Raw genomic sequence first — 14,655 nt, 5'->3', positions numbered from 1 at the left:
CAGTCTTTAAAAGCATATTTTGTCTGATATAAGCATTGCTATATGCCTTTTCTTTTGATTTCCATTTTCATAGAACATTTTCTTTTCCATTCCCTCACTTTCAGTCTGCGTGTCTGTAGATCTGAAGTGAATCTCCTATAAGCAGCCTGTATATTAATCTTGCTTTTTCTATTTACTTAACCACTTTATGCCTTTAGATTGAAACATTTAGTCCGTTTATATTAATTATTGATAGTTATGTACTTATTACCATTTTGTTAATTGTCTTGTGGTTGTTTTTATAGTATTTTTCATTCCTTTTTCTTTCTTTTGTACTCTTCTCATGATTTGATGACTATAGTGTTATGTTTGAATTACATTATCTTTTTAAGTGTATGTCTATTATAGATTTTTGGTTTGTGATTACAATGAGATTATATATAATGGTATATATATAAACACCTAGTTGCTTCAGTTGTGTCCAGCTCTTTGTGACCCCATAAACTGTAGCCCACCAGTCTCCTCAATCCATGGGGATTCTCCAGGCAAGAATACTGGAGTGGGTTGCCATGTCCTACTCCAGTGGGTCTTCCCAACCCAGGGACTGAACCCAGGTCTTCCACATTGCAGGCGGATTCTTTATGGTCTGAGCCACCAGGGAAGCCCAGGAATCCTGGAGTGGGCAGCCTGTCCATTCTCTGGGGATCTTTCCTATCCAGGAATTGAGCCAGGGTCTCCTGCATTGCAGGCAGACTCCTTACCAGCTGAACTACCAGAGTAGCCCCATATACACACTACTTTATATAAAATAGGTAACTGATAAGAACCTTTTTTACAGCACAGGGAACTCTACTCAATATTCCCATAGGCTAGATGGGAAAAGAATTTAAAAAACAAACAAAAAACCCTAAAATGAGTGGCTACATGTACATGTACAACTCATTTACTTTGCTGTTGAAACTAACACAGCAATGTAAATCCTCTATATTCCCATAAAAGTTCAAAAAAAAGAAGTGTCAATCTGTACACTAAAAAAAAAAAAAAAAAGAGAGAGAAATTTGCCCTGTAGGACTGCTGTGACTAAGAGATAATGGTTACGAAATGTCTGGTATAATGGCGGGTACATGGTAGGTACTCAATAAATGGCAATGATTATTATTATTTTGATCATGATCATCATCATTGCTTGTGTGGTACTTAAGTCTAAGTGACCTTGAAGCACAGGTGGTTAGAGTGAGAAGGAACACGAAAGAAAATCTAGTCCGATTCTGTCATTTTATGTCTGTAGAACTGCAACCCATAGAGATGAAGGAACTTGCCTGAAGTCATCCGATTTATAGTCTCTTCCCCTGGGCCAGACCTCTTTTCTCCCTTCAGACTCTTACTCCCTTGGTAGCTCAGAAAGTTGGGGCAAAAACCCTCCTAATGTCGTGTTTTTAGTTTCTCTCTCTCAGAGCATAATTACTGGATGTTTGTTCACTTCTCGAAGTTCTCTAAATTAATCGACGCACATTTTGAACTTTTTCTTAACTCCGTTTCTTGGAAAAGTTTCACACTAGAGACAAAAAGCCACCGGGAAATTTGGTCCCTTGATAACAGCATGTGGCTCAACTTATTTTAAATAGTTCAAGCATCTCCATGGTGAAAAAACCATCTTTGGTTTTCTAGAGAGCGAGTAGGTTTCCTAAACCAACAGCAGGACATAAAGCTTACTGGTTAGTTGTTTTTTGGTAGCTATTTTCCTGTTTCTAAATAGTTGATCTAAAGATTGGCTATGGGACCAATTTCCTAAATCTTTTCCTTTGTGATTTATCCACATCACCATAGGCTGTTCATTTTCTAAAAGATCACGGGGCTGTGGGGTTTTGTCATATGGTAGCAAAATTGATACTGCTAGTTGGCAACAGCAATCACAAAATCAAATTCACTAGAGATAATCCCAGTATTTCAGAAATAGTGCCTCAGCAACCTGACCAAAAAATAGCTGTGTGACTTTTAGAAGTCATTTAAACTCTCTGGCCTTCAGTTGCTTCATGGGTAAATCAAGAAGGTTGAGTTAACAGTCTACAGATTTCTTTTCAGCTCTAAAATTTCTTCAGTCTCACCTGGCGTCTTGGCTGAGATGAAGTGGCTTAACTCACTAGGGACCTTTAGTGCAGAGAAAAAAGCCCAGTGGAAGGGTTTTTCTGTGAAGAGAACCTTCTCTCCTCAGCCCGGGACATCTATTTGAGTGAAGAGTTCTTGCAACAGAAGGAGAAATATTTCCTGTGCCTAAGGAGAAAACCCTTCATGTTCAACTCCGTGCTCTAATATTGAACATTACCCATACTGGGTAGGTAATGGCGTACCAGGAGGATTTCACAGGTTGATGGAATGTGAGAGGCTCCGAATCCCTATGTGATCTGGGGTGAGTCACTCTTCCTCTCTGGATCTTGGTTTCTCCTTCTATAAAAACGAGAGGCCTGGACAGGATGTTTCCTAAAGGTTTTTTTTTTTGGCTTTTACATTCCGGGAGTCCATGAAATATGACTTGGAGGTACAAAGTGGGAAGGAGGCTCTCGTGATGCAATTTGAGCTTATAGCAATAAGTCTTCAGGCTCTCTATCACTTCATTATCGTGTCCTTATTAGATTTCTCTCATTGGGACTCTATGCTCATTCTTGTGTGTGTGTTGAGCCGTGTCTGACTCTCAGCTGTGGCCAGCCAGGCTCCTCTGTCCATGGGATTATCCTGGCACAAATACTGCAGTGGGTTATAGTTTCCTTCTAGGGATCTTCCTGACACAGGGATCGAACCCAAGGCTCTGGTGTCTCTTGCATTGGCAGGCAGATTCTTTACCACTGAGCCACCTGGGAAGCCCCAAAGTTAGAGGAGAAAATTCTAACTAGTTAGGGTCTAGACCATCATTTACCTACCTAGGTTTTTACATACAACCCACGGATCATTTTGTAATCCTTAATTCCACAGTAAGGGTTTTCTCTAGAGAAATGATAGAGGACAGAAGAGGTAATTAGTTATGGACTGTCTTTCTCTTGGGCTAGTGGAAAAGAGAAACCAGAGAAAAATGTAAATAAATACCAGGAAGTCTGAGCTAATAATAGCTCCTATTGATTGAGAACTTCCTATTTGCCAGGCAACCCTCTTAAGTGCTTTATATATTTTATCTCATATCTAATTCATGCCACAAACATGTCACATATGAGTTGTTGCCCCATTCTAAGAAAATGAGAAAACCTGTTCCCAAGGACACATGATATGTGGTGACAGAGTTAAGAATTGGCTGCCAGCTGCAATACTTGCTCTTATAGCCACTTCTCTAGACTGTTCTGGGAGGAGAGTGAAAGTCAGCTCAACTAGGTGTCCTTACTGTATTTTGTTTCCCTCTGTCCAGCGATCCATGAACCTGGAACTATTCCCTCCACCAAAAGATCATAATGGCATAGGTTCAAATTATCAAAAAGGAAATATCAAGTCAAACCTTATAACAAGAAGTTGATCACTTTTAGCTGTAGTTTACTGATAGTTCCATGCTATGCCACGACATTGCGTGTTGGTCAAGACCCTGGAATGAGCCTGGAGTGTCGCTACTGTGTCCTGCATCCTGCGGTTGACAAACTCTGAGAAAATGGAAGAGTGGTGGGGTCAGTGGCCAGGGAAAGAGCGGGAACCACAGCACAGACTGCAGAAGGGACTCTGTAGCTTTTCTTTTCCTGTGGCAGCCAGGAGAGACTTTGGTAGGGATGGTGTTTTTTCCTCTTTAGGGGATGTATGTGTGAGACACAATCTGACTGATCTTTTAAGAGGATCTTGCTGACTCTGCTAGCTGGAGAATAAACTTTAGGAGAGAAAGTGGAAGCAGCAAGAGCAGTTAGGAGCATATGGTAGTAATCCAGCCACGAGATAGTGGTAGCTTGGGCTAGGTTAAATAGACATACGAGGCGCCTGGGAATGGGTCACTTTGTACAAAACCTGGTTGTTGCTTTTCTCTCTTAAAAGTTGGCTTTCTTTACTTCCTGTGGCAATTGAGATGATTGATGTTACTTATTATACATTTTTTTCCCCCATTGCCCTTGTATAAGAGGCTCCAGGAATTCCCCTGAAGCATTAATATTGCCTTTCTATCTGTTCCTCCAACTTTGTTGAAGACTTGCCCTTTACCTTGTCCTATTTTAGCACTCACTACACTAGACTCTGATGTCTACTCTGGACTCTAAGGTATATGACATATTTCTTCCCCTAAGGATCAGGTACTCCTGTAAGAATATTGTGGCATCAGAGACTGAACCAATAGCTAAGGCTATGTTTTTCTTTGAGCCACACGAGGGAGGGTACTATAGTGTTTTATCTTCACTAGAAATGCGTCATTGTGTATTATGCTCTTTCCTTATTAGCTCTCCTTCCTCGGGTTCATCCCTTGCCCATGGTGAAGGAGGCTCTTCCTCCCTTTTCTAGACTGACCTGGGTTTCAGCCTTGACTTAACCACTCATAAGCTGTGTTTCTTTGGGTAAGTAACTTAACCTCTCTGAGTCACAGTTTCCTCACCTTTCCATTCACTACCTCAAAGTGGTAGGAAGATTTACACAAGGAAAGGATTATAACATGTTTATCACAGTCCAGCACACAGCAGAAGCTGAATAAAGGGCAGTATTCTCTGACGCTGTAGCTTAACAATGCAAATGGTGAACATCCGCTAGCCACATGCTTTAGTCACCTTAAGGCACAAAACTATTTCACAGCCTCTTTGGGTTGGTTTTAATACCTTCCTTCTTTCTATTTCCCTGAACCAGTAAGGGTGCCCCATCTTTTTTTTTAACTTATTTTTTTAATTGGAGGAAAATTGCTTTACAATGTTGTGTTGGTTTCTGCCATATGACAACACGAGTCAGCCATAATTATACATGTATCCCCTCCTCCATCCCATTGTTTTATGTCATCGCAGAGCACCAGGCTTGACTAAGGGAACTCCATCATGCTTCATCTCTCTTGCTCAGTTGTGTTTTCTGGGTGTCCCCCTTTTTTAACCTTTTAATGCCCCATTTCTTCCCCAGTTTTAGCCAAGTAACTTACTGAGGATTCTCTTACCATATTTTCACCTTGTATATGTCTTCAAATTCTCATCAAGAGAAAGACTGGGGAGAAAGGAGGTGATTAATCTATTTCACGATGGATGCAGAAGAGACAGAAGGAAAAAATAAGAGGAATGAGATATTTCAAAGTAGTTTTAAAAGCAGAGGAAGTCTTCATGGTTTTCTCTGCCTCATTAGTAAATGTGCCTTTTAATTACACGAAGTTGCAAGCTTTCTAAGGGTGAGAGCCATCTTTCTTCTTTCATACATCCTGGATCTCTGAGGCACAGGGGAGGTCCTTGATAAAATATTTGGTCAAAGAATTAAAATAAATCCTTATCTCTTGCTGGCAAAAAATGTTTCTCAATGGCTGGGAAACTGGACTGGAAGACAGAAAATAGCAAACTGGTGAATGTTTTATATTTAAATGAATGTATTATAATATAATATAATATATAATAATATACAATATTATAATATTATATTTAAGTGAAAGTATTATATTTCAACTGTCTTTGATAGTGAACTATATTCTCAACAACTCCTAGATTTTTACCTTGGTCTCCAGTGTCAAAAATTTAAAAAAATTTTGGTAAAAATTCATAAAGCTGTGGAATTGAGTGAAACCATAGGTCTGAAATAATTCAGAAACTTGTCTAACTTATACAAAGAAAATATCAAAGGCATTCTTTAGAAAGGGAGGATTATCAATGGGATTGGCATTTCTGGGGAATAAAAGGAGAAAACAAGAGATTCAGGAGCAGAAGTTCACTTGAGAATTTCTAACACAATGGTATGATGAGAATGGGCTAATTATTAGTCATTAATATATATATTAATTAATATATATTATAGTCCTTTATATGTGTGTGTGTGTGTGTGTGTGTGTGTTTATAATATATATGGCTATTAATGCTGTAGATAGTAATTATTTTTTTCAGTGTGATTTCCTTGAAATAACATACTAGAATAAAATAATCTGGTTCTTGTTCTGAATCCATTTCTTGCTGGAAATCTTGGTTAATTCTCAACCTCTCTGAGCCTCAGTTTTCTCACTTAGGATATGGAGATTATAGAGTTTTTGTGAGGTATATTGAATCATGTCTTGCATAAAGTGGGCTACTGAACAAACATTTACCATATTAGTGATCAAATAAATTAACCAGTCAGATACTAGAAAGAGTTCCATCAACAGCAAGTGCTGAGTAAACATGAAGGACGGGGTGTTATGACTGTTTGTTTTATCACAGGTCTCATCTCTTAAATCCATCTTCTTCGAGTGGATTCCATGGCGTGTACAAATAATGTAACTGAGTTAATTTTCAGCGGTCTTTTCCAGGACCCAGAGGTGCAGAGAGCGTGCTTTGTGGTCTTTCTGCCCGTGTACTTGGCCACGGTGGTGGGCAACGGCCTCATCGTCCTGACGGTTGGAGTCAGTCAGAGCCTGCGTGCCCCCATGTACTTCTTCCTGAGTCACCTGTCGCTGGTGGAGATCAGTTACTCCTCCACTGTTGTCCCTAAATTCATCACAGACTTACTTTCCGAGATTAAAACCATCTCCCTGGAGGGCTGTGTGGCTCAGATATTCTTCTTTCACTTCTTTGGGGTCACTGAGATCCTCTTGCTGGTGGTGATGGCTTATGACCGCTATGTGGCCATCTGCAAACCTCTTCATTATATGAGCATTATGAACCGTCAACTGTGTTACATGTTAGTAGCTGGTTCCTGGCTTGGAGGCTCGTTTCACTCCATAATTCAGGTTCTCATCGCCATCCAATTGCCCTTCTGTGGCCCCAACGTGATTGACCACTACTTCTGTGACCTCCATCCCTTGTTCAAGCTTGCCTGCACTGACACCTCTATAGAGGGGGTCATTGTGCTGGCCAACAGTGGCTTAATTGCTCTGTGCTCCTTCCTCCTCTTGGTGTCCTCCTATATTGTCATCCTGCTCAGCTTGAGGAACCGTTCAGCAGAGGGCAGACGCAAAGCCCTCTCCACCTGCGCCTCTCACCTCACGGTGGTCGCCTTGTTCTTTGGCCCCGCCATCTTCCTCTACATGCGGCCCGCCTCCACCTTCACTGAGGACAAGCTGGTGGCCGTGTTCTACACGGCGGTCACCCCCATGCTGAACCCCATCATCTACACACTCAGAAATGCAAAGATGAAAATCGCCTTGAAGAGGCTGTGGGGCAAAAAGGAGAACTCAGGGATGGAGTGAAAATGGGAAAGCAATTAAAAAAAAAACTGTCTGATTATTTTCTGTTCTTGGAATGGATTTTGATTTTAGTGGGACATATACAAATGGAAGAAACAAATGTAAGGACTTAATGTTACTGCTACTGTGATTCTCCCTAAGTAAGCAAGGGCTTCCCTGATGGCTCAGCTGGTAAAAAACCTACCTGCAATGTGGGAGACATGGGTTCAATCCCTGGGTTGGGAAGATCCCCTGGAGAAGGGAACAGCAACCTGCTCCAGTATTCTGGCCTGGAGAATTCCATGGACTGTATAGCCCATGGGGTTGCAAGTAAGCAAAGATTCCCCACTAATCCAGTGTAATGATCAAAGGACAGAGGTCAGATTGGCTTCATGATATCCAACAACATCACGAGATTAGAAAATATTAAGACTCAAACTAAGTGCAAATGCGAAGGAGAATATTTTAACAAGTGTTTTAGGGGATAAAACACTTATTCCTATGATCACCTTCCTTCCTTCTCTTCTTCATCACTCCTTGCCTCCCTTCTTTCTTTCCTTCATTTCCCCCCCTCCTTCCTTCTTCACTGTCCCCTCTTGGTTCAACCTCCCTAGTGATGACCACCAACACTTAGTTAAATATGGAAACCTAAAGAGGAATTATCAGGGGATGTTTGGGGAGGAGAGTAAAAATCCGATCTAGTCTTCTGACATGGATGCCTGCTAAGTTACTCAATCGTGTCCAGCTCCTTGTGACCCCATGGACTGTAGCCTGCCAGGGTCTTCTGTCCATGGGATTTTCCAGGCAAGAATATTGGAGTGGGTTGCCATGTCCTCCTCCAGGGGACCTTCCCAACCCAGGGATCGAACCCTTGACTCCTGCATCTTCCGCATTGGCAGGCGGATTCTTTACGTGCTGAGCCACCTGGGAAGCCCAACATGGATAAGTGCATCTTTGAAAACTGCATTTGGGGATTTTTCTGTTCTTCTGGTTGTTTTAGCATCTAGTACCACAGATCATTTGAGTTCAAGTATCAGAAAAACCCCTGGAGAAATTTCAGTTCCTGTGACATGTTGACAGAAAAGATAGCCCTTTAATCTCCTCTCACAATGTCTACCATCAATAAAATCAAAATTGGGAAGACCCAGAGGGATCGGGTAGAGAGGGAGGTGGGAGGGGGAATCAGGATGGGGAATACATGTAAATCCATGGCTGATTCATGTCAATGTATGACAAAAACCACTACAATATTGTAAAGTAATTAGCCTCCAACTAATAAAAATAAATAAAAAAAATCAAAATGTCATAGATTCTATCTATCAATAGGGAAAGGTCAACTCAAACATCTCAACAAAGCTTTATCCACAGTAAATAAATATAGAATTAGAAATTTCTTATTAATTCTAACTTGAAGAATAAATGAGAGGCAAGTAATGTCTATGTATGTTTCTACTCCATACTCTGTCCTTTATTTTAATTCTTGTGTTGATGCTTCTTTGAGATAAGCATCCTCTGTGGCTTAATTGCTTTAGGTACCTATCACAGTAACTGGCACGTGGTAGGTGCTCAATAATATTTGTTAAGTGGATGTGGACTGTCACGTGACTTCCCCATTTATCTTTTATGCTGGTGCACTTCATTGTGTTAATGTATATCTGAAAGCATCTGACCCAGAGCTAAACTTAGTGAAGCCCCCTTTCCCTTGATGCCTTGCTAGGAATGCAGGATGCAGGCTGTGGCAGGAGCTTCTTACTCATAAGCAGCTTTAGTGTCTTCACTGAGAGCTACAGAAAGCATCATCAATGAACTCTGAGTCTCTGAATACCGCATGGGCAGATAGTATCTACTCCAAATGTGTTGCCATGATTCTCAAAGACTGCCTCACCTATTGAGGGTTGAGACTTGGTGGATCTATTGAGAGTTAATTACTCACTTTGTTCTGGTCTCACTGGAAAAGCACAAGAAGCAGAGGAAAGCATTGTTTTCACTGTTTTAAGAGACAGAGAGTGCTGTAAAATTTTACAGATGCCTACTCAATTCACAGAAGCAGCAGTCTAATTAGACCACTTAGTGTCAGTGATCATATAATTAGTTCTCAATGGTTGATGCTGTCACAGCATTAAAAAATATTTTAAAGAAAATAAACATAAAGAAAATTTACTAAAGAAAATTTGATAGCATGCTGCAAACCATTTTGCAAGTACTACATTTTCCCCGTTTATTCTTTGTGTTGTTTTTGGTATAGGTTTGGCTACATATAATAGTAAGGGCAACTTATGAGATGGAGCTACAGAAGTACCGCTGCTGCTGTTGCTGCTGAATCTCTTCAGTCGTGTCCGACTCTTTGCAACCCCATAGACAGCAGCCCATCAGGCTCCCCCGTCCCTGGGATTCTCCAGGCGAGAACACTGGAGTACAGAGGGAGAAAATCCAGCTTGATTGTGGCGGTCCAACAATATTATCAGAAATTGAGACTGAGTATTTGTCTATTCTGAATGTATTGGTAGCTTCAGCCTGTGACCTCAAGGGGCTGCTAAGACTCCATACGTGTGCTGTTCAGTAGGACTCATGCTATGCTGCTGATGCCTTCTGTTGGTCCTGTCTAATATGAGAGTAATTTCTTGCTTCTAAAAGATATTTTTATTTATTTATTTGGTGCACCAGGCCTTCACTGTGGCATGCAGGATCTAGTTCCCAGACTAGAGACTGAACCTGGCAATGACAGATTTTATTTTCTTGGGCCCCAGAATCACTGTGGACAGTGACTGCAGCCACAAAATTAAAAGATCGTTTTCTCTTTTGGGAGACTTTCCAAAAGTCCCACACAGAAATTTTGCTTTCATCTTATTCTACTGACATTAATCACGTGGTGACCCTTAATTGCCAGGGAGCCTGGAAACTATAATCTTTTATTCTGTGTGGAATTGCTTTTAGCTAAAATTAGCATTCTGTTCTAGTCTCAAAGAGGAAGAAGAGAATGGGTACAAGGATTGGCCCATATTCTCAGGCACTCAGTTACACGTCAGTTTCCCAAGCAATTAAAATTTTTTCATAAAAGTTATTTATGATGGCTTGGTAATATCACACAGTTTAATTGTAGCACAGTTTACTTAATATCCACTGTTTCAGGGCTTTAGATTCATTTAAGAATTTATTCAACAAGACTTAATGACCATGTACTATGTGCCAGACATTGTTCTAAGTGCTAGAGGTGTATAACGATACACAGGAGGGAGAAGGTCTTGCCTGCATGGAGCTTATGTTCTTGGAAAATATTTTGTTTTTTCTGATGCCCCTGTGGTCTAGATCCGTGTTCTGTGAGAAGGCTCAGTGATGATGGAAACGTTCTAAACCTGTTCTAAGGCATGGTAGCGCTTAGCCATGCGGCTAATCAGCATCTTAATGCGACTTTAATGATGGGAGAATTGAATTTTAAATTTTATTTAATTTTAGTGAACTTGAATTTAAATAGCTACATGTGGCTGGTGACTACCACATTGGGTACACAAGTCCACACACTCCAGTGCTTCCTTTGCTGCAAACTTGTACCTGTTTTTCTGAGTCGGGTAAATTGCTCCTGGCCCCACTACCCTGATAGGTGTGTGGTGACTTCTGGGAGTTTGTTCCTTTTGATCCCCTCCATCTATTTTTGCCCACTCCTCACCCCAGCCTCAGACAAGTGCCAATCTGTTCTCTGTATCCGTGAGCTCGGTTTTGTTTTGTTGAGATTCCACAAATAAGTGAGAGCACATGGTCTTTATCATTTTCTGTCTGACTTATTTCACTCTGCCTGTTCCAGTCTAAATTCTTAGAGGTATCTGAGATTGCTCTACTTCTTTGCTTTTCTGAATCAAAACATTGGCACGTCTTATGAACTGTTCCTTCAAAATATGTGCAGAATCCAAAAACTTCCTAAAACCTTTACTGCTACTGTCCTGGCCCAAAACACAAGCATCTTTGGCCAGGTTACTGTGATGTTCTCCTAACAGGTTTCCTTGTTTTCCCACTCCTATATTTCCCACTCCTCTTCTCAAGATAGCAGACAGAGATCTTGGCAAGAGATAACCTTTCCTGACTACCTATAGTAATATAATAATAACCACCAGCTTTCCTATCATCCTTAACCTGTTTTATTTTTCTTGATAGGACTTTGTTGTTACTGTTCCATTGCTCAGTGGTGTCCAACTCTTTGTGACCCCATGGACTGCAACGTGCCAGGCTTCCCTGTCTATCACCAACCCCCCGAGTTTGCTCAAACTCATGTCCATTGAGTCAGTGATTCTATCCAGTCATCTCATCCTCTGTCATCTCCTTCTCCCGCTTCAATCTTGAAAGCATGAGGGACTTCTCCAATGGGTCAGTTCTTCCCATCAGGTAGTCAAAGTATTGGAGCTTCAGTTTCAGCATCAGTCCTTCCAATGAATATTCAGGATTGATTTCCTTTAGGATTGACTGGTTGGATCTCCTTGCTGTGCAAGGGACTCTCAGAAGTCTTTTCCAACATCACAGTTCAAAAGCGTCAAATCTTTGGTGCTCAGCCTTCTTTATGGTTCAACTCTTACATCCATACATAACTACTGGAAAAATCATAGCTTTAACTAAACAAATCTTTGTTGACAAAATAATGTCTCTGCTTTTTAATATGCTGTCTAGGTTTGTTATAGCTTTTCTGCCTATAAAAAGGATCACGTGTCTTTTAATTTCATGGCTGCAATCACAGACCACAGTGATTTTGGAGCCCCCCCAAAAATAAAGCCTGTCACTCTTTCCATTGTTTCCCCATCTATTTGCCATGAAGTGATAGGACCAGATGCCATGATGTTAGTTTTTTGAATGTTGAATTTTAACCCAGCTTTTTCACTCTCCTCTTTCACCTTCATGAAGAGGCTCTTTAGTTCCTCTTTACTTTCTACCATAAAGGTGGTGTCATGTGCATATCTGAGGTTATTGATATTTCTCCCAGCAATCTTGACTCTAGCTTGTGCTTCATCCAGACTGGCATTTTGCATGATGTGCTCTGCATAGAAGTTAAATAAGCAGGGTGACAATATACAGCCTTGACGTACTCCTTTCCCAACTTGGAACCAGTCTGTTGTTCCATGTCTGGTTCTAACTGTTGTTTCCTCACCTACATACAGGTTTCTCAGGAGGCAGGTGAGATGACCTCATATTCCCATCTCTTTAAGAATTTTCCACAGTTTGTTGTGATCCACACAGTCAAAGGCTTTAGTGTAGTCAATGAAGCAGATGTTTTTCTGAAATTCGCTTGCTTTTTCTATGATCCAATGGATGTTGGCAATTTGATATCTGGTTCCTCTGCCTTTTCTAAATCCAACTTTAACATCTAGAATTTCTCAATTCGTGTACTATTGAAGCCTGGCTTGGAGAATTCTGAGTATTACTTTGCTAGCATATGAAATAAGTGCAACTGTGTGGTAGTTTGAACATTCTTTGTCATCACCTTTCTTTGAGATTTGAATGAAAACTGACCTTTTCCAGTCCTGTGTCCACTACTGAGTTTTCCAAATTTGCTGGCATATTGAGTGCAGTACTTTAACAGCATCATCTTTTAGGACTTGAAATAGCTCAGCTGGAATTCCATCACCTCCACTAGCTTTGTTTGTAATGATGCTTCCCAAGGCCTACTTGACTTTGCACTTCAGGATATCTGGCTCTAGGTGAGCAATCACACCATCGTGGTTATCTGAGTCATTAAGATCTTTTTTGTATAGTTATTCTGTGTATTCTTGCCACGTCTTCTTAGTATCTTCTACTTCTGGTAGGTCCATAACATTCTGCCCTTTATTGTACCCATCTTTGAATGAAATGTTTCCTTGGTGTCTCTAATTTTCTTGAAGAGATCTTTAGTATTTCCCATTCTATTGCTTTCCTCTATTTCTTTGCATTGATCACTGAGGAAAGCTTTCTTATCTCTCCTGGCTATGCTTTGGAACTCTGCACTCAGATGGGTTATCTTTCTTTTTCCCCTTTGCCTTTCATTTCTCTTCTTTTCTCAGGTATTTGTAAGGCCTCCTCAGACAACCATTCTGTCTTTTTGCATTTCTTTTTCTTGGGGATGGTTTTGATAGGACTATAGCTATCTAATTTGCATATCAAGTTTTATTTATTTATCATCTGTGTCTTTTTCCATTATGCTCTGATACATATATGAAAGATATAACCTCAATGAAGGGGGCTTTCCTGGTGTCTCAGTGGTAAAGAATTTGCTGCCAATGCAAGAGACGCAGATTCAGTCCTTGGGTCAGGAAGATCCGCTGGAGTAGGAAATGGCAACCCACTCCAGTATTCTTGACTGGAAAATCCCATGGACAGAGGAGCCTGGGTACAATCCATGGGATCTCAGAGCTGGACACCACTTAGCGATTGAGTAACAAAACCTCAATGAACCTAAAGACTTTGCTTTGTTACTAGCAAATTTCCAGCACCTAGATGAGTGTTTAGCACATAGTAAGACTAGATACTATTTGTTAAATAAATGGATGAATGAATAATACATTCTCTCCTGAGGAAATTCTCACTATATTATATTATTATTAGTGCTATTTTATGGCTGGGGAGGCTTAACACAAGGAGACTAAGAGACTTAGAACTGAATCCATGAACGTTAGAACTGGGAGGTACAGTGGAGATTGTTTAGGCCAGTTTTGTCAATTTATGCAGACGTAGGAACAGGGGGGAGTGAGAAGTGGAGGGGCGAGAGGACGCGGCTTAATTTAGGTAGTTAAGTCCTGAGCTGGAGCTAGTGCCCGGCTGTCTTGGCTCCCTGTCCAGCCCTCTTTCTTCTCTATTTATTCTCTTTTTCATTCTCAGCAGTCCAGTCTGGAAAAACGTTGCTTTTATGACTTACCGTAAAGTTTTCTTTTTAAATTTTTTATTGGCTTTATGATAGAAAGCTTTATTGGCTTTGAAAAAACTCTGCAGTCTTGTGCTGGTTTCCACTGAAAAGCAAAGTGAATCAGCGATTTGTATACAAGTTTCTTCTCTTACTAGCTTATTATTGGGTACAAAAGTTTTATAGAAACATCATCAAACTAACTGAAACAGATTCCAAGCCCTTCCTCAGTCATAGTTTAATTGACAAAGTATCACCCAAGAGAAAGGAAATTCCACTGGGAAGATTTCCCCTTGATTATTGTGTATGACTTAAATTATTTAAAATAGTCCAAAGATCTAACCATTTATTCAGAACTCTTGGACTTTCAGTGGTTGGGTAGTTTTTCTTTACAAAAAGCAGGATCTTTAAAATCTCTGAGTCTGATGCTTTCTGTGGCATTTGTTTATTTCTTATATATTATAATACAATTATCAGCCTGGATCCAGAGCACCTGAATTTTCCTCTTTTTCTGATGACTCGTCTTAGACGTCATTGACTTTGCTTTCTAAAAGCTCAGAGG

At 40.5% G+C, this 14,655-nt stretch overlaps 3 protein-coding genes across 3 annotated transcripts in view; all 3 read left to right on the top strand.

Moving 5' to 3' along the window:
• Positions 1-14,655, top strand: part of LOC136174351 (olfactory receptor 4X2-like) — a 74,144-nt gene that overhangs the window by 26,108 nt on the left and 33,381 nt on the right. The gene's annotated exons all lie outside the window — the stretch shown is intronic.
• Positions 1-14,655, top strand: part of LOC136174352 (olfactory receptor 4B1-like) — a 60,603-nt gene that overhangs the window by 26,125 nt on the left and 19,823 nt on the right. The gene's annotated exons all lie outside the window — the stretch shown is intronic.
• On the top strand, positions 6,335-7,264 carry LOC136174973 (olfactory receptor 4B1-like). The gene has a single exon (XM_065945266.1). The coding sequence runs from the start codon at positions 6,335-6,337 to the stop codon at positions 7,262-7,264; it is 930 nt and encodes a 309-aa protein (XP_065801338.1).

This window comes from Muntiacus reevesi, chromosome 9, assembly GCF_963930625.1.
Source record: "Muntiacus reevesi chromosome 9, mMunRee1.1, whole genome shotgun sequence".
Taxonomy (NCBI): Eukaryota; Metazoa; Chordata; class Mammalia; order Artiodactyla; family Cervidae; genus Muntiacus; species Muntiacus reevesi.
Note: the sequence above shows the minus strand (reverse complement) of the source record. Positions and strands in the feature narration are given on the sequence as shown.

Bases quoted from the DNA above. Each gene is read 5' to 3' on its own strand.
- LOC136174973 (XM_065945266.1), top strand. From the start codon at position 6,335: ATGGCGTGTACAAATAATGTAACTGAGTTAATTTTCAGCGGTCTTTTC.